The sequence below is a fragment of the Manacus candei genome, unplaced genomic scaffold (assembly GCF_025592945.1).
Source record: "Manacus candei isolate 608988 ecotype Guabito, Panama unplaced genomic scaffold, ASM2559294v1 h1tg000014l, whole genome shotgun sequence".
Lineage (NCBI taxonomy): Eukaryota > Metazoa > Chordata > Aves > Passeriformes > Pipridae > Manacus > Manacus candei.
In genome coordinates, this window is record NW_026138062.1 from 22,046,405 (window position 1) to 22,064,914 (window position 18,510).

General features: G+C 36.4%; 1 protein-coding gene across 3 annotated transcripts in view; it reads right to left on the reverse strand.

Moving 5' to 3' along the window:
• Positions 1-4,723: 4,723 nt before the first annotated feature.
• Positions 4,724-18,510, reverse strand: part of DGKH (diacylglycerol kinase eta) — a 163,658-nt gene continuing 149,871 nt past the window's right edge. For all 3 annotated transcript variants that reach the window (XM_051778672.1, XM_051778673.1, XM_051778674.1), the window contains one exon: positions 4,724-15,382. In XM_051778672.1, coding sequence (XP_051634632.1) covers positions 15,293-15,382 — 90 coding nt within the window. In that variant the 3' untranslated portion in view covers positions 4,724-15,292. The remainder of the gene's footprint in view (positions 15,383-18,510) is intronic.

Below are 18,510 nucleotides of genomic sequence, written 5' to 3' on the forward strand. Positions count from 1 at the left end.
TTCTCTGTTTAATGTGGAAGGAGGGAAACTGATGGCAGCAACAAGTGAGTCTGGCAGCCAGAATGGGAACATTAACGGGTTGGTAAAATGTCATGTAACATCTTTCCAGAACCATGATTCCTAACAGGCAAACCCCTTCTACCAACCCAAAGGCAACCTGATGGTCAGGCTCCCACAGGTCACAAAGGAAGGAGGTTTGCAGAGGATAGGAGTCCTCTCTAAATTAAGGGAAAATATTATTTCTTTCCATTGCCCCAGGGATTCAATCTGGTTATTAGCTTAACAGATGTAAAAGTGCCACAGGGTTTATGTTCCAAGCTTTTCTCCATTTAATCCAGCAAGGGAAAAAGTTTTTAATGAAAATCCAGATTGACCAGCCATCTAAGAAAAGACAGGACATTGAATCTTGTTTTCAAAATATATACATTTTGAGAGGGGATTTATGTTGAGAAAATAAGCCATGATGTGTTGTTGATCCTGCTAACAAACGATATGGGTTAATAATTTAACTTCTGTTTAAAAACTAGTACTTCATTGAACCTTAATTGAGCTTAGTCAGCCATTAGCTATGGTTCTTATTGACTGAAAAATACAAGGGGATTGACTGTCCTGACATAATTAATTGTTATTTTTTTTTCAATAACTTAGGCTACTCTTTTCGCAATTGTTAGAAGATTAAATTAATACTTCTATCAATATTTTAAATAGACTTAAGATTCTGGGAACTACAGAGTAATAATCTTCATGACTGAGTGGTCACAGGGAGACAAAATTATATTGAAAATTTTAATTCTGAGCAGATTTGATTTGTAAAGCAGTATATACCTTCCTAAGACAATTTTGGAAGGTTTTACACTGGGTCTGTAAAATTTATGCAGTTCATTTCCTGATGCTGTGGTGGAGCAGAGCTGGCGGAGGTATTTTCTCCTCCATCTTTCCCTGTGTAGCTGTCTACACCCTTTATAAACTCTTTAAAAACATATTTGGTTTTTATTTATATAGAAACTCAATTGTTTTCTTCTGATAAGTAAAATAACAAATTACAGATGTGACTTTAACTGGCACCTGGAAAAATAATTTCAGAATTCAATTGGATTTTACAAGGCAATCAGTGCTGTCTGATGCTCTCCCTTCTTTTGATCTGGAGTGTCCCTCCTGTACCAACACTTCCTTGGGTTTACGGTCTGTGGATTACCTGAGAGAAGATGCCCAAAACACAGTGGCATGGAAGGTGGAGGTCCAGAAGAGAGAAGTGAGAAATAGAATACCAGAGCAGAATCACATAAAGCTCACCTTGCTAGAAAGTCAGCGCTTATAAAAGAAAAACTCACTTTCCATCATACTGTTTTATTCAAGTGCATTGGTTTTAATTTTAGGGGAGGGTTGCCCACACAATTCCAGATAAAGGCACTCTCCTCTGAACTTTCACTGTGCCTCAGATGAGGGGTTTACCCCAGAACTCATCTGCTCCTCCCAGTGTTTATAGAAGCTGGTGAAGCAGAAAGGATAGCCTGAAACCATTACCTACCAAGTTTTTTGTGCAGGTATTCTGAAGTAACCTGTGAACCTACAATCCTTAAAAAAGGAGCTTCCCCTCACTTCAAACAAACCATGTTTTTGTAGCAGTTCCATGGCATCTCCAACCTCTTGAACTCTTTTTTCTTTTTATTCATCTGAAAATAGCCCCTTAATATTTCTGATTGACTGAATTAATGCTTTTAAGCAAAGCTAGTTGGAAAATAAGTAATCAAGGTAAAATCAGAAGTACATACTCCTACACCACTTGCAGGCTCCTGTGTGAACAGTTGCTGACTTGACCTCGAGAGTACTGATGGCTTCAACAGTGGGTCAGAGATGCTGTGCCCAGGAAGTCTCAGCAAAGTGGCGCTCCCTCAGAACAAGGGAAAACACACCGTCCTTTGAATCATTATACCATTAACAATTATTACCAGGGACAGTGTGTTAGGGATTCAAAGACACATGTCTGATTCTTAATTAATGAATTGATCTACTTAGAGGATAGCGTGACTGCCAGGAGAACACCTATCTGCTGTCACATTGATGTTGCTAGGCAGCAGAAGGATTTTTTTTGCGACTGAAATTGAAGACAGGAAATTGCACTTGGCAAAGTGTTACTGGGAAATGGTAGGTGAGAAGGGCTGAAAGCTTTGAGCTATGGGAGAGGCAAATAACAGTGAAAGGGCAGAGGGAAGGAATGAATTCAAAGGGGCAAAGGCAGGCACAGCTGTGCGCTGCCATCAGGGAAAGGAAATGGAAACTAAAGTTAAGAGCAGAAATCCTGCTGCCTCAACGAGGTGTCTGCCGTGTCCCAGGATATCCCAGGATGTCCCATTTCATCACCATGACATCTATCATCTTTCCCTCTATAAAAAGAAAGACGCACTTCCGTGTAGATCCCCTCAGTTCTCATCTGAAGGAGGACACGGGCCAGCTGCTGCTCTCACTCATCTATTGTGCATTTGGCCAGGACAGAAGTTATTGCACCTGCCTTGTGTTTTGTCATGCTTACAAGACAGATTCAGTCCATGACATCTTCCTGACATTAGATGGTTGGGGATGACCAAGGCCATGGGTCCACTGATATATTTTATTTTCACAAAGGATGCTTTTAAATATGATCAGAACCACATTTATGTAATTAGGAAACAGTCTGCAATCACTCCAAAGGAAATGGGGCAAACAACTAGTTTAATACATAACCAACTCAGGCTAATGCCATACTCCTACATCTGCTTCCAGAACGGGCAGATTTTAAGCTGAACACTTTTCTAAACTTTTAGTGGCCTGAATGGCATAATTTAAAAGTAATTTTCATTCCCCACTTTTTACCATACTCTACTTACCAATATTCTAATATTCTAATATTGACATGAAATGAAGGAGCTGCTCATACTGCATCAGTTTCTTTTTTGCCCTTGTAGTTTGTCACACCATCAAACTAAACCTCTTTAAATAATTTGCTACTAGATTTTGTGTAGACAAGACATCCATGCAGTCCTTTTTGATAAACCGTCTGGGCAATCACTCTGTTAGATTTGCTTCAGGACTTTTCAACTCTTTCTTGTCTACACTATTTTTTTTCCAAATTTTTATTAATTTAGTTGTAGAAGTTAAAAGTTAGCACAATTTCAGAATTCAGCAGCAGCTATTTGATGCCACTGACACAAGCAGATTGATTATATGACACAAGTACTAAAATATGGTATGAGCTCACCCATTTACCAAACTTTTCTTAAAATTATTAAAAATTTCTGTCAGTGCATCTCCCATTTTGAGACTTAAAATCCAACCACTTTTTTCATATTCTTTGACTTCTTATTCATAGAAATCTAATTTATGGGCAAGACAAACTATGGGAAGCCTACCTTATTGTTCAGTTTAGCTGCTAGAAGCAATCCTGCAGAGTTCATGGTGTCCAAAAACCATCACACAACAGTCTCCCCATGTACTGCAGAGTGCCATCCCCAGTGGTGTCCCCTACTTTACCCCATTAGCTACTTCTCCTACTACAGTCTCTCATTTATGCCACAGTTTTTACTATTGCAACCAAACATTTCAGCTTAGTTTATGAAATGGAATGCTCCCGAAACACACTCAAAACTGAACTACAGACTTCAATCCTAAGAGAACTGTAAGCACCTGGAATTCATGGTGCATTAAAACCCCCAGCACTGACCTTTAAGCATTCTGGGTTATCCATAAAAATGCCTCTCCAACATATGATCACTTCAGGACAATAGAATCCCAACCACAAGATGACTGCCTTCATCAATCACAAGATTATTGCCTTCATGAAGTGACTTAGGTTCCTACACATTTTTTTTCCCTTCTGTATGTGCCATTGACTGTAGTTACATCATAAGTACCAGCCTAGTACCTCACTGACCTACACGGTAGCTGATGATTGCCTGCAGAACTGCCCTCTGGAATCAACTCAAATGAGTGTTTATCTGGGTTGGTGTTAAGAGAGGTACAGTCTACACTACTTAGGAAAAATGTGTTTGCTTTACTGACACTTACCCTGGAAAAACGGAGCTACTGTATATTCTGTTTTAACGACTGTTGTTACTATGGATGCAAATGCAAATCTGTTTTTATGCTTAATACACTGTATGCCAGCAAGATCTAGTGGAAGATCTCTGCAAACGTAAACACTTACATGCACAGTGACCTACTTACATGTGGGTTTGCACATACCCATATAAAGTATGTATAAAAGCTGTATTCAAAGCCTGTAATTTAAAACAATTTTCAGGCAGTCTCTGACAGACTGAATAGAAATGCTGCTTGATAGTCATTCATCCAAATTTTATTTAGTTTTAACATACAGAGTTTTATTTTAAATTACAAAGGCTTACACTATGCCAGGGAATTGCCATTGTATTGATTTCTTGGGTAATTTTGGTTTGAATTTGATGGCATTGGTAGCAGCCCATATTTTGAGTGGATAACATCTAAAATTCAGTGTCATGATGTTCAAGGATTTCCACTGATTTCTAGACACAAAGAAAAAAAATTCAAGGACTTATATACATTGAATGCATTCTGTTTATTTGAGAAGGAAGATCTCATATGAGTGCCCATTATGGAAGGCATCTCTTATCATGTACAATAAAATCAACCATTGCTTCCATCAGAATACAAAAATACACATCTCAGTGACTTCCATACAGTAATAAATACATAATCATGCATCCAACAATAAAAAGGCACGGAAAACTGGTCACTTAGTAGTCATAAAAATTACTAGCTATATTAACAAAGCCACCCAAATTATCTGTACAAGGAAATGTAACAATATATTCCAAAGGTGAAAACACATAAAACATCTTTAAAATAGTATATGCAATAAATACCTCAGTTGTTTTTATATATTAAAAATAAAACTGTGCCATTGTAAACAGTATGTAAACAAACAAAATTCACTGTTCCTTACCATTATTACAAGTAAATAAAGCCATAAGTTACACCCCTGCTCTGTTAGATATACTTCATTGGCAAGTTTTGTCAGGCAGTTTAAAGTTTTACTCTTTTCTGCAGCAAATAGAGCCTGCTATGTGTGTAGTTTTAAGTATTAGAGCAATTGCTAAGCTTCAAAACTGACTACCCAGGACATAGTAGGTCATCAAAGAGAACTGGAACTAGGAAAAGCAATTCCTGGAGTGTTACGGACAAAAGTAATTTATTTATACTACATAGTGTCGGTAAAACTTAGCTGCTTATATAACACTGCTCTCCTATAGGTCTTGAGGGGGCTGTACAGAGGTGAAGAGCATCCTTATTCCCACGAGTGGAGAAAGTGAGGCACACAAAGGTTAACTGAGTCGCCCCCAGTTTTGCACCAGCTCCATGGCAGGAAATAAAGGCAGAATCCAGATCTCCAGCCACCTCTTCCTCATTTCCTCACGTATCACATGGCCTTTCAGATAAATACACGTGTCCTGAACTCTAGCCCTGAATTGCAGAAAGATAACCAACATGCAGAAGGAAAGGTGTCTACTCTCTTCGGTGCCCATCTGTTCCCACTAGCCACCAACTGGAGTAGGAGCATAATAGAAGTTTCTTCCCCACAAATTTGTAATCAGATCCACATTAGCAGACTGGTGAGCCCAGGCAGAGCCCTGCATATCCTCCACAAGCCTACTGTTTGCCTTGACTATTTATTCTTTTGAGGTCTGTTCCTAAAGCCAACAAATTCCTGGGAAGTTCAACCAAGGTGCATACTTCCTTCCTTAGTAGAAAGGGGAAGAATGGGAATCTGAATATGATCCTCTCTTAAACAAAATTATAGGAAAAGATTTCTGGAAGTGGTGGGCATTTGCACAGATGTTTTCAGAAAGAGCCTCATGAAGAAGTATGTTTGCCTTGCTATTTCTTCAGCTTTCAATAACCTTGGCATAACCACCTCATTTTACAACTCCCACCTATCCCTGGGATGACTATAATGAATATAAACTTACCTGTTCCCAACACATATATTTCAAAGTGCATGACAGCTCTTGTTTGAAAATTATATTTTTAGCCTTAGATGAAGAAATTAGGATGCATCTATTTAGCTGTTTCACAGCCTTATGTCTTTTTACAGGAAGAATATACTTAGAGCACACACAATTAAAAGATACCCTGGAAAGGGATTTAGGAAGCACTGCATTGTGTTGTTTTTCCTCCCTTGTGCTATTAAAGAACTGATCCTTCTGTGTCTAGACAAGTGATTTCTCTAATGTCAAGCAGTTGTCTGATTTGTCTTACCAATTTATATTTTCATCACTTTAATTCATCCGTGAAATATTAAAAGTCATTCAAAAGACCGGCTCTGAAGATACCTCCATGTCTTGATAAGACGTTTAAAGCCACATACTTACTATATAACATTTTTTTCCCAATAAGGTACTTTGGGATAAGGTACCTCAAGTGCCTCATTCCAGTTCTGCAGAGCCAGGTGAACTGCACGAAATCAGTAGGTATGCAAATCAGACAGGACTACTTTTTATTCATCAATTAATACTTCTTCATATTCACCTGCCACATTGCATTCCCTCTTTGTGGAGAGAGGTATGAAAGGTGATCTCTTCTTAGATCTGTATTAAATCTTACAAAAGTTATTTTAGAAGGTGTTTTCTTAGACATACTCAAGGACCAGATCAGTGAAAAATTCTGTACATTCGCTGAGGCATTTATTCCCATCTATGTTGTAGTTTTCAGGTTCTGTAGAAAAATCCAAATAGTAACTGCAGATTTCACATTGGGAAAAAATAAATATATTTCACTCATTTAAAAAAATTATCACAGTAGGAAAATAGCCAGTAAACAATAAATTCAGAGAGGTTTAATCTTGGCCCCAGTGAGATCAATGGGAGTTTTGCCAAGGATTTCATAAAAGCCAAAATTTCACCCAGAATCATATACAATTCTTTAGCTGACAACAATCATAAACATCCTGCCACTCCATTGTATAAGTTAAATATTAGAAGCATCTGTAAACATCCTGAAATTCATCTGATATAAAAAATACTATAATAAAAACAATGCAGCATCTCAAGCACTGTATAGTTTTAAGTTTTTTTTGGCTCTACACACAAGTTGGCATCATTATATTGGGCAAAACCAGGGTATGTATATACAAATATATGTACAGGTGTGCTTGCACATACACCCTGCAAACTAGATACTACATATCCACACACATCCACGCACAAATACTGGCAAGAGAACAACATTCATAGGTGTGGCATTTAAAAGTCTAGCAACGATCAATCTGATGACTGGTTTTATGAGAGGAGCAATTTCCCCCTAGCCAAATCACCTGTAGGCTTACATGTAAAGGCTAAAATTGAAATACATGAACAAGCTTCAAGAAGGACTAAAGTACTGTTTAAAGACAAGCACATGCCTAAGTCCCAACAGATGTTTGCCAAGATGATGAATTTTCTCATGGAGTGAACAGGAACAAGGGGAAAGAAAGGGCAGAAACTACTGAGTGCACACCAACTTTTATCTAAACCAGTACGAATCAAGTTATATGTTTTCCTTTTCATTGAATTGGAAATCATGTGTTTCAGCTTTTTGCTACAAACTGGTATCCAGACCCAAATATATGAGTTAGGCAGAAAATTAGGTCTCTGCAAGACTTCCACATCCACTTTATCCATTCACTCATGCACATTAAGTGGATGTTATTATAGAATTAACTAACAGTTGTACTTGACTAGAATACTAGCTCAAGTTACAAGCCTGGCTAATGACAGAAACCACTCATGTTGGGCTGGAATCCTCTCAGAACCTTTAGACTACCTTTAGATGAAATCTACCTCTTTTAAATGCCAGAACATACACTAAAAATACATTCATGCAATTCCATAGTGCTTGACATTTAAAGATACCTGCTCTAGACATACAGATGTGATAGTGAGAAGTTTTTTAGTACTAACTAATATGTTTGCCAGCACTGTGAATTAAGAGAAGTAGCTGCTAGTATTGGATGACATGAAATTATTTGTGTGCAGTGACAGCAACAAAGAAGGACCTGAGGTGAGGTGCAGAGATCAGGCCCTCTTCACCTTTCAGAAGCACTTCAACAGCTTGTACTCTTTTATGTACAAATCTCTTTATGTATTGCATATCTCGTCTGTCACTGCAAATATTACCTTGCCCTTTGATGATCCCCTCAACATACATAAATTACTAAGGTAACTGGCAGTTCTAGGGAGGTCCCATGTTTCAGCTCTTTTAGGATTGTAAGGATATGGTGTAAAAGGGTGGCTAATGAAACAAATTATTTCAGGACAGGTTCCCCAGCTGTGCTCTTTGAGGGGAAAAATTGTTATTTTTGTCATATATGGACAACTGCATTTTTCAAGGTGCACAATTTAAGGAGACAGTAAACCAGGACAGAAAGTACAGACACCACAAGTGACAGATGCCTGTAGAAAATCCTCTGGAATCTGGCTAAGCGGTACAGCCCAAATGCCTATTTCAATAGATAAAGATGGCATCTTGTGAGAGGAGAGTGCTACTAGGAACCTTCACAGTATTTGCATGCCTGTGTGCTGGTTGTAAACCTTCCTAAACTGTCCAAGTGGAAAATCTTGTACCCTTAAAATTCTCATTAAGAGGCCCTAGACTCTACTTGTCAGCACACGTGCTCTCCCTCACTGAAAATCAAGACCAAGCAGCTTCGAACAGCTTTCCTCAACCTCCCCATGCACAAAATAATTGACTGTGACTGCAAAGAGAATTTAGTCCCAAACAGAGCTTACTTCAACAAACAGCAGGAGAAAAACATATCTATAACTCTTTCCCTGTTAATGACATTGTCAGGTTATTAATTAAATTAAAATGTTTTTTATCTAATTAATACTTCAGTTTAATAAAATTGGGAGTTCAAATGCTAATTCTCTTTCAATAGTCATAGTAGGGATTTGGGGCACTGTGGAGATTTTATTTTTGGCTTTTCACACAGTTTCCATAAAGAAAAAAACTATCTAATTTTACTTTTAGTTTATTTCTTCCTGTTTTCACCCTCCAGTTCACGTGCTCTCATACAGTTATACCTGGATCAAACACAGCTTCCTAAAACATTTGATTCCAATGATTTTGGAAAAAATTAATTCCAAATTACTTTAAACATTGTACCATATTGCTTTTAGCTTCAGGAGCTGTTCAATACTAACACTAGTCTTTGAACCATATTATAAATAGATTTTTCCAAAGTATTTGTTCCATAGAATAAAACATTGATTGGTCACTTGCATACTTGTCCTACTAATAGCTACCATAATTTTCATTATTTTCAGTAGTCTTACACAACCTGTAGAGTTAGCCAAAACACTTCTCTTTCCAAGGGCATTCAAGTAGTTAGTGTAATCATTAGAGAGAGCTTTCAGCAGGGATTGCAAGAGTATAACTTAAAGGATTTTAGCCCACCATTGCTATGGTACCCTTTGGAGCCTGAAGCCTTGGTCAGTCTTGATCTTGGAGCACCCTACAACTTTTTCCTAGCCTGCCTGTACAGCTCTTCTGAACAGGAACAGTAGAGAGACATGCAAGGATCTCAGCTTGCCAAGAAGCTGGGATGTCATCCAGACACAGAAGCTGGGAAGTAGCATGAGAACATTAGTAAAGACATGACTGGAGTTAAACATAGATTACACACCAGCTGCTTCTGCCCTCACTAATATAAGCAATAGGTTATATGAACTCAAAATCCCATCAAAGAGCTTATCAAGTTTTTGTCAACTGGGAGACAAGGTCTTGAATTCTTTAAAATAGATGTTTGTAATTCTACCATGAATTTCCTGTTGACTGCTCTGAGGTAGGTCTTTAACTGCTACAGCTAAACTGACTACAATTTGTCCAGGAATGCTTTTGGGTCTGTATTCATCAGCATTTTGCTAGGTTGCAAAAGTGTTAACAGTGCTAATATTTTATTATTTATATATGATGAGGGAGTGACATTTTAAGTTTAATTCCATGGACTGAAAAAAACTACAAACCCTTCAAAATATTTTTTTTCAGTTAAAATATTAAGGGCAATCACTATTAAGCCTACAGAAGTTGCTATGAATTTTGGTATTAGCTCCAACTGGCTACAGAAATAGTCTTCTGAAAGTCTCCAGATGGCTTCCAAATGGATTATAATTTCTGAGAAACAGACTGGGCTTCTGTATGGCAGAAATGAGCATTTCAAGTACATAAACTAACACTTAACAGAGCTATTAAACCTAATGCAACAGTAGTAGAAAACAACTAGAAATTTTTTTTTCTTTTTGTAAAAAAGATCAAGTTCCACACAATATTCTACATATAAATACAGGAATTCAAACAACCAGTAAAGATTTTCTGCTGATAATTACCAAATGATGTTTTATCAATCCCACTGACACTACCATTCATCTCTGAAGAGGCAGCAGAGATATTTTAAATCCTGTCCAAACTCCTCAGCTTCCTCAAGTCATCAAAAACTCATTCCTTTACCTAAGATAGCAACACAGTCATGTACAGTTCCTGCAAACATTAAATCTTCGCAGTTAGAATAAGCAGCATCAAACCTTGATGGTATGAAAATCATACCACAAAACATACAACCCATGAAAACAGAATAAAAAATACGGGAGAACTGCAGTTGAGAGGTACATATATTATCAGGGTGAAAAAATAAATTTAGAATTACTCATATAATTCTCTGTGGCTCACACTTACTCATATGAGTGACGTGATCATTTCCTGGTTGTAAGTTAAATAAATTGCTCCAGCTCAGTTATCTTCAACAATTTACATCTCATGTAACTTGACCTTTCACAAAGACTTTTTGCACTGCTAATTATTAGTTACCAGAACTGTTGAACTTATGTGCAAGAACTTAATACTTAGGGGTACAGAGACAGAACTGCAGAAACAGTAGTAAACATTAGTAATGCAATCATTAATAGGAAGTATAAAGCAAAATGGAATCACTGTGGGACTTTTTGTCTTACATGTCCCCTGTGCAATTATAGCTATGGATAATATCTAGTTTTACAACTGCTTTTACAGTAGGACTATGGAACATCCTCTCATGTTTGCTTTATATATTAATTTTCCATTATGTGTGAAAAAGGTTTCTCCTGCAAGTCTTCCCAAAATGAAGACCAGATGCATTGAAAAACACTGATAATTTTACCCTTGAAATAAGATCTGTTAATTATCAAGGCATTATGAAATTTTTATTTAGTGAATTAGCATTGCAGAGTTCAATTAAAAAGTAAAATTGGCAGGTTATCTATTTCTCTACAAAAAATAGGAAAATATGAAATGGACTTTTATTTAAAAAAAAATCAATTCCTCTCATTTGAATTACAGTTATACAACATTGCAGTATGAATTTCTTTGGGCAGGGAAAGAGAGATAAAGATGATTTCTATTTATTATTTACAGGACTAAGCAGTTTGCTCCAGTCCCAAAACAAGAAATACTGGATTGAGATAGTCTGGGAGGGGTTTTGATCATACGCTTTTCATTTTACTGCTCTTCCAAGTTTAAAATACTTTTCTTTGAAAGAAAGAGACATGTAGGAGAAAAAAAAAGTGGTTAAGGAGAAATACATAAAAATGTATCAAAGAAAATTTGCACTTCCCATTATATAAGAAAAATTAATTTTTGTTTTTCTTTAAAGTATTGTAAAAAATCCCCAACACCTACAACCACGAGTTTGCTTGATTTCATTCCGTTTCTAAGAAGAAGGTATTAGGAATTATAAAGGCAAAATTTGCATGACCCAAATCAGAAGTTGCTACGGCAATTGAATCCAGTGAACTGGGAAAATACTATTTGAAAATGACAAAACAGAAACATGCATTTTGTAACTTGCTGCCATTTTAAAACATGCATTTCTCATCTTCCCCTCTCTGAGATGTTGAGCTTTTCATCTATATGAATATCATCATCCACTCCAAAAAAAATTCAGATTACTCTGTATTCCTTTCATATTTTAACGTATGCTGACTGACCACATAAATCACATTTACCTAGCAGGAAAAAAATTTCACCCAGTAAACTTTGTATAGTGATAGTCTTCATAAATCTAGCATGCTGAATCAGGCTTCACAAGATCTATTATGATAACTCGTTTTCTAAACAACTAACTGCTTTTAGGGATGTGTTTACCTTAGTTCTGTTGAAATACTGGGATGCATGCTTTGAAGCATTTTTAACATCAAGATTAAATCAGAAAGAATACCGTTCATTAAAATATGTAGCTATTTATGTTCTTAGTTCTAGGAGCTGGAACTTTTACAGCAGTAGGGAAAAAAACCAATACTTGGAAATTAGAATAATCATAAGAGAGTAACACTGTGTCTTTAGAAAAGCCACAATTGTGTCTTTAGAAAACACAATTAAAATCCATGACCTCAGCAGAGAACCCCCATTAAATATTTTGAGCCTCCCTGTCAGATGCATTTGCACTTCATAGCCAACACGAGTCTAAGGCATAGAGTTGCATAAAATTTGTTTTCCTGGGCACCTAATAAATACAGCATAAATGATGCAGTTTTTTTTTCTACTCATGCAAAAAAGACCTGCTTAGGACAATCAAAGTTAAATTCTTTGGTGGTCATTTAGAAAAATGAACTATACATAGATCATTGATCAGTTGTCCTATACTGAGGTAATTTGAGGAATGCCATAAGAAAGTTGTTACAAACAACATTTGCCCATTTTCCCTGCCTAAAAGCAGCTCCCATTTTTTCATATACTCAGCATACACTTCTACAGTGACCTCAAGAGATCCTGTTCCATAGCCTGTCTTAATGCATTGCACATAGCAAGGCTGAAAGTTGCAAAGAAATCACATCCTACAATCAGGAAAGCAAAGGAAGTTCTTCTATATATTATGTCCTTGAATTGACCAGGAAGATTAACTACGTAGTCTACTGTAATGTCAATATACTAGAATGCTGCCACACATTAAAATACAGTAAGCATATGGAGAACCAAAGAGAAAAGGAAATAAAACTCATGAAGACTTGACAGATGTCATCTGAACATCCTTAAAGGGGTGAATATCAAGTACATCAAAATAAAACAAACAAAACAAACAAACAAAAAAAAACCCCATAAACTTTCCATTGTTTACATAACTTTCCATTTTTTGCATATGATTTTCATACAACACCATGAAAATCATATCATTTGGCAAAGGCATTTTTGTTTGTTTTTTATGGAAAACATAACAGAACATAGCTTTTTACTTTTGTTTGTTTACCAGAATAGTTATATACACAGAGATCCCAGAGTGGTACCTGCTGAACCTACAGCAGCAAGAGCACAAAAAAAATACAGTTGGATATAAATTAAGCCTGTTTTGCTTCTTTTGATTTTTTTTCCCATAAAACAATGAGGAGACTAGATTTTGCTTTCCAGGGGATGAGTCCTGTCTACTTGCCAAGGACCAAGTCCAAGCATTTGCATGAGAAGTGGAGGGCAAAACCAGGATGCAGTACTTGACATTGGCCCCTTTATACAGAGGAAATAAGCTTTGGCAAAAACCAAATGAAACATTACTCATGAGGAAAACAGACATAGATATTAAGATACTCTTTAACGTGCAAGAAACATTAAAGCTACTCAATTAAGTAAAAGTCAAGTGTGCTCCTTGTGCTGAAATGACACATTGCTAGGAACAGCAAGGAGAAAGCAATTCTGTGCAACTTTTCTGTCAGGTGGTGCAATGTCATCTCACCTCAAAAATCTAAGTAGGATTTTTTTTTGGAGATATCTGAAAATTACTTTTCTACTAGATTAATACTTCTGTGAAAAATTAACCAGGAAATTCAATTATGAACCTATGTTTCATTTAAGTAAACTGTAAATAACCTTACAAACTCTGGTCTAGCGCAATTTTTAAACAAACATTGTTTTCACTTTTTTAAGCTGTTTACTCTCATGGATTACTGTCTTACATGTGATTCATCTTAGCATGCATAGTGTAAAACCTTAAGAGTTCGGATTTTCCTAATTTTTTTATGGTCTACTGATGTAGGAGTGCCGTCAAGAAACAAACTGATGCCTTTTTAAAGAAATGCATACAGATGTGTTTTTAAATTAATAGTTAATTAGTAATGAGTAAAAGCTTACCCCACAAAAATCAAATCAGCTGCTACATTTTAAATCTCTTCATATGTATGATAAATAAAATTAAATTTTCTGGTAAAAAATTTCATTAGTCTTTTAACCTGCTTTTTGAACAATACAATAAATAAAACCATTAGTGCCTAAAAGTTCAAATATGCTACAGATGTTTAAGACAACTGAATAACTATATTAAAATGCACCATGAGGAAATTTATTATCATTTTCCATGCAGGAAGCCAATTGATACTTTTGTGAGGTACCGGTCTTTCAAAAATTCTCATAAGTTAGTTACCTGATAAACCTTCTGTACATGATATATTTAAAAATCTAACTGTACAGTATTTCAATCATATATAATCTGCTGAATATGGCATAAATGCTAAGTTTCCACACCCTTTGCCGTAGAACACATTTTAGGCAAAACACAACACTGAGGAATAGAAAGTGCCTGAAACTGAAAAAAAAAAATAAAGACACTCAAGTAGTAATAAATTAAATCTCATTCAAACTGATATAAAAGTTGTTCAAGTGTTTAAAGTATCAGATGTGTCATGCAACAGAACAACAGACAATTCAGGCAGGCACACCATGCATTATAGTTTGCATTCATGGTATCACAAGGTGTCTTCCCCCTTCTGTGTGGCCAGCAAGTGCTGGATACCTGCAGCACTGCCAGGCACACGTGTTGAACGTTCAAAACCTCTTGGTCTCCTGCACAGGAGGTTTTACGGAGCTGTGCCTCGGAAGGATAACTGGATGACCTCATGCTGTACAGTGGCATCTTGCTGCAGCATAAAGAGAGGCATACTGAGCTGCATGTAAGCAAAGCAATCATTTCTTGATTATATTTTCCAGTCAGTGTAGTTCACCACCATCCAATCGATTTACCAAACTGGGCTTATCCAAACTGGCCAATTTGCACATCAAGAAAATGTCTTCGCAGAACATATCACCTTTTCCTTTTTTTTTTTTTATTTTGGCACAAATCCTTTCATACTCTTGCAGCAAATTCTTCACCACACAAGAATTCAGAGATGCTAGCCTGTACAAACACCAGTGCTTCTTCTTCCATAGAGTAAACTACAAAGACAGCTAAGTGCCTGCAACAGCTCTGCTTCTCCAGCAACTTTCCCTTCTCCCTCTAAGGAAAGCACCAGCATAATTACACTTCAGACAAAGGGGTGTTCTTGCCGAGCTCTTTAATTCCCTGGAGAATTCGCTTCATATGACCCACTTTCGTTATCCCCAGGTCCTACAGAAATGTAAACAAACAAAAAAAAAAAAGAAAGGAAAATAAGGAAGTTTATTTACAAAAATTGAAAAAAACCCTCATTGATTATGATCTATCTATGCAACAGATGTCTAGAAACATGCTCATTGCAATCGACAGTAACCAGAAAGTGTTAGCAAGTGTTGCCTAACAAAAAAAACCTGCTTAGAGCATACAATGAATCCCTCTCTGTCTTGCAGACTGAAAATTACTTACCTGCACTACTGACAACACAAGGCACCCCGATATATATAAAACATCTCTGACTTGACTTCTAAACACAAAACCCCTCACAATTTCTGGCAAAAAAGAACAATCTCCCCCTCCTCTCTAATACAGCAATCAAATGCTTGGTGGGATGTGATGGATTAGAGCTTCTGTCCAGCAATGTCACTTGATCTCAGGCCCTATGATGTCTGCTTTAATCAACAAACACACGTATCCCCAGTTTCTTAAGGGAAAGTGGATGTAATGGCTACAGATATGTAGGACAACTTCCCTTTAGAGAGCAATAGAAAAGGTAAGCATTTGTTTTTCATTCCAAAAAGGTTCCATTTGCTAACATGGATCTTCCTGATTAGAGAGCTGGAAGAAAAATTCTCAAAGACATGACAGTCACATCTCAAAGGAAAATGTAAAAAGCACTAGAGTAAATCTCCTTGTAGTGACCACTAAATCAATTCACTTCAACTGAAATGTTTCTATTATTGGTTTCTGGGACCCATCTCGGTATGAGACAATAGACAGGATTTTTTGCAGCAAACTTCTTCCAGTATGAGTAACAGCTTTAGCAGCATCCTTTTTCAATTTTGACTGGTCCAATGGTCAGAGGAGCAGAACAGGATGCCCAGCTGTGCTAATGATTTCCCACTGCACTAATGAATTTTCAGCTCAGTTTGGTGGAAATCTGCTTATCTGTAAAACCCAGCTCTAAAAAAGTCTTTAAAATCCTTGTGTCAGTGATGTTGAGCAATTGGCAGAATCAAACACTAGTTATTTGTAGAATAAACCTTATATAAATAGATAGTGATTAAATAAATTAAAAAAAAACTTAGAAAAGTTTCACCATCTATTTTTCTGAAATAGAAATCCTTTCATTTTAATAGGAAGATTTTTCCATTTCAAAGACATTAAAAGGAAAGGAGCGTAATTAGGCAGTTTGAAAACATTAGTCTCATACAGAGTGGATAATGAAACCATATATATTTTTCTACATATACTCTACACAAAGCCTGTATCCACCTTCTTACAGCCACAAAAAACTCAGAAAATCTGTATTTTATATTGCTTAAAATTAGCGTGCAATTAATTTTGGAAGAAAGGAAGAATGGGGTGGTAAGATGGGCACGAATTAATTACTTGACTATAAAGGTAGCACAACCAAGATTAAATAGATGGATTAATTTTCACAGAGTCAAGACTGAATCCTGGTTATATTAGAGATGAAAAATACTTGGCTGTTTCTTCAGCTGAAAATTATCAGCACTATAAATACATGATCACCCTTTACAGCACTTTGGCATAAAGGTGTCAGCATTAAAGAGTTCAAGATATGTTCATAAAAGTCCTCAAATCAAGTGGTGTTCATAAACCTATCTGAAAAAACCTCCTAATTTTACACATCACATCAATTTATATTTTATTTTTGCGAATAGTCGTCTCACTTATAAATGTGGTACTAATTTTTAAGATAATTAATGTAGGTAGTAATGAAATTCATCCCAAATTGACAGCAATATTTATAATTTCAAATTTGTGTAATATTTTCTTTTTAATGTTAAACTTAATTTTCAAATGAATCAAAAATACACACAACTACTGAAATTAGTAGGGAAAACCCATAAAGATACTTTCCAAACCACAACAAGCCATACAAGTTAAAGGTTAAGAACTTACAAATTCTTCAGAACAAACATTTTTTCATGAGCAGAACTTCTATTGGATAAGCCATAGTGACATGCTGCTGAACTTCAAAGATATCAGAGGAAAGAATCATATCATGAAATTCCCAGAAAACTCAGGCACTTTTTCCACCAGCCTCTTAAAGCATCCTAAACAACGCCTATGTTTCAGAGGCAAGAGATTTTGGGTTTATTTCTGTTCCAGTTGAAGTTGCTCTAACGCATATCAGAACAGCAAGTCTCAAGAGTCTCACCACAAATTCTGGGGAGCCCTTTGATAAATTCTGCTATAATTCCAGGGGGAAAAAACCCAACCAACAACTCAGAATTTTTATGCTTGTGTAATAGTTTTCAATTTGGTGGCAACCAGAATTTATATATTCCTGGCACTACATGCTATCTAGTATTCTCAAGTTTACTGCTCATGCAGGAAAGTTTGCAGAAATTGTTTCACCTCAGACTACAAGGATCTGCTACATCAGCATATCATGCATCATTCAGAAAAAAAGATCCCCAAATATCTCTGCATTTTTATGTATGCATGGGTTTCATCATCCTCTACATAACCTGTTAATATCTAATTGATATCTAATTAACAAAAATTCAATTTGAGTAAAATACAGTTTTGAAGACAAGACTCTAGCCAGAGTCTGAAGAAAAAAAAATAGCCTTTCTTTTTCCCTAGCTATGGCCTTAAAACTACAGTATCACCTCTTTCTGCTTTCCACTATCACTGCCACTTCCAGGCCATTCTTTTGGCCAAATGTACCACCAATGTAATACTAGCAAACAATTTATATAAACACTCCTTAATATCAACATCTTCCAAATGACAAATCTACTCTACTTGCATTCTCAGTGTAAAAAGCCATCTGGCATGCAGGAAGGCTAATAAATCTTACAAAACCTTTTCCATGCAAGAACTTTTCCAAAACATGCTGCTGTGAAACACAGGCAGGAAGTGCCACAGTCCTCAACACAGATTTTAGCTTGACTGGCAATGCTCATCAAGGTAACATGTCATAGAAATCCTTCCTCCAAGGAAGCTCTAAGGAGACATCATCCTCTCATCCTCCCAAATGTGTTGCAGTTCTGATTATGATTAAGTTGTATGCATAGGAACATGGTTATCAATGCTAAGAATGCAAGTATTTATTTCAGAAAAATCAGAGGCTAGTTTTCAATGAGTTTGCTTGTAAAATAAGGTTC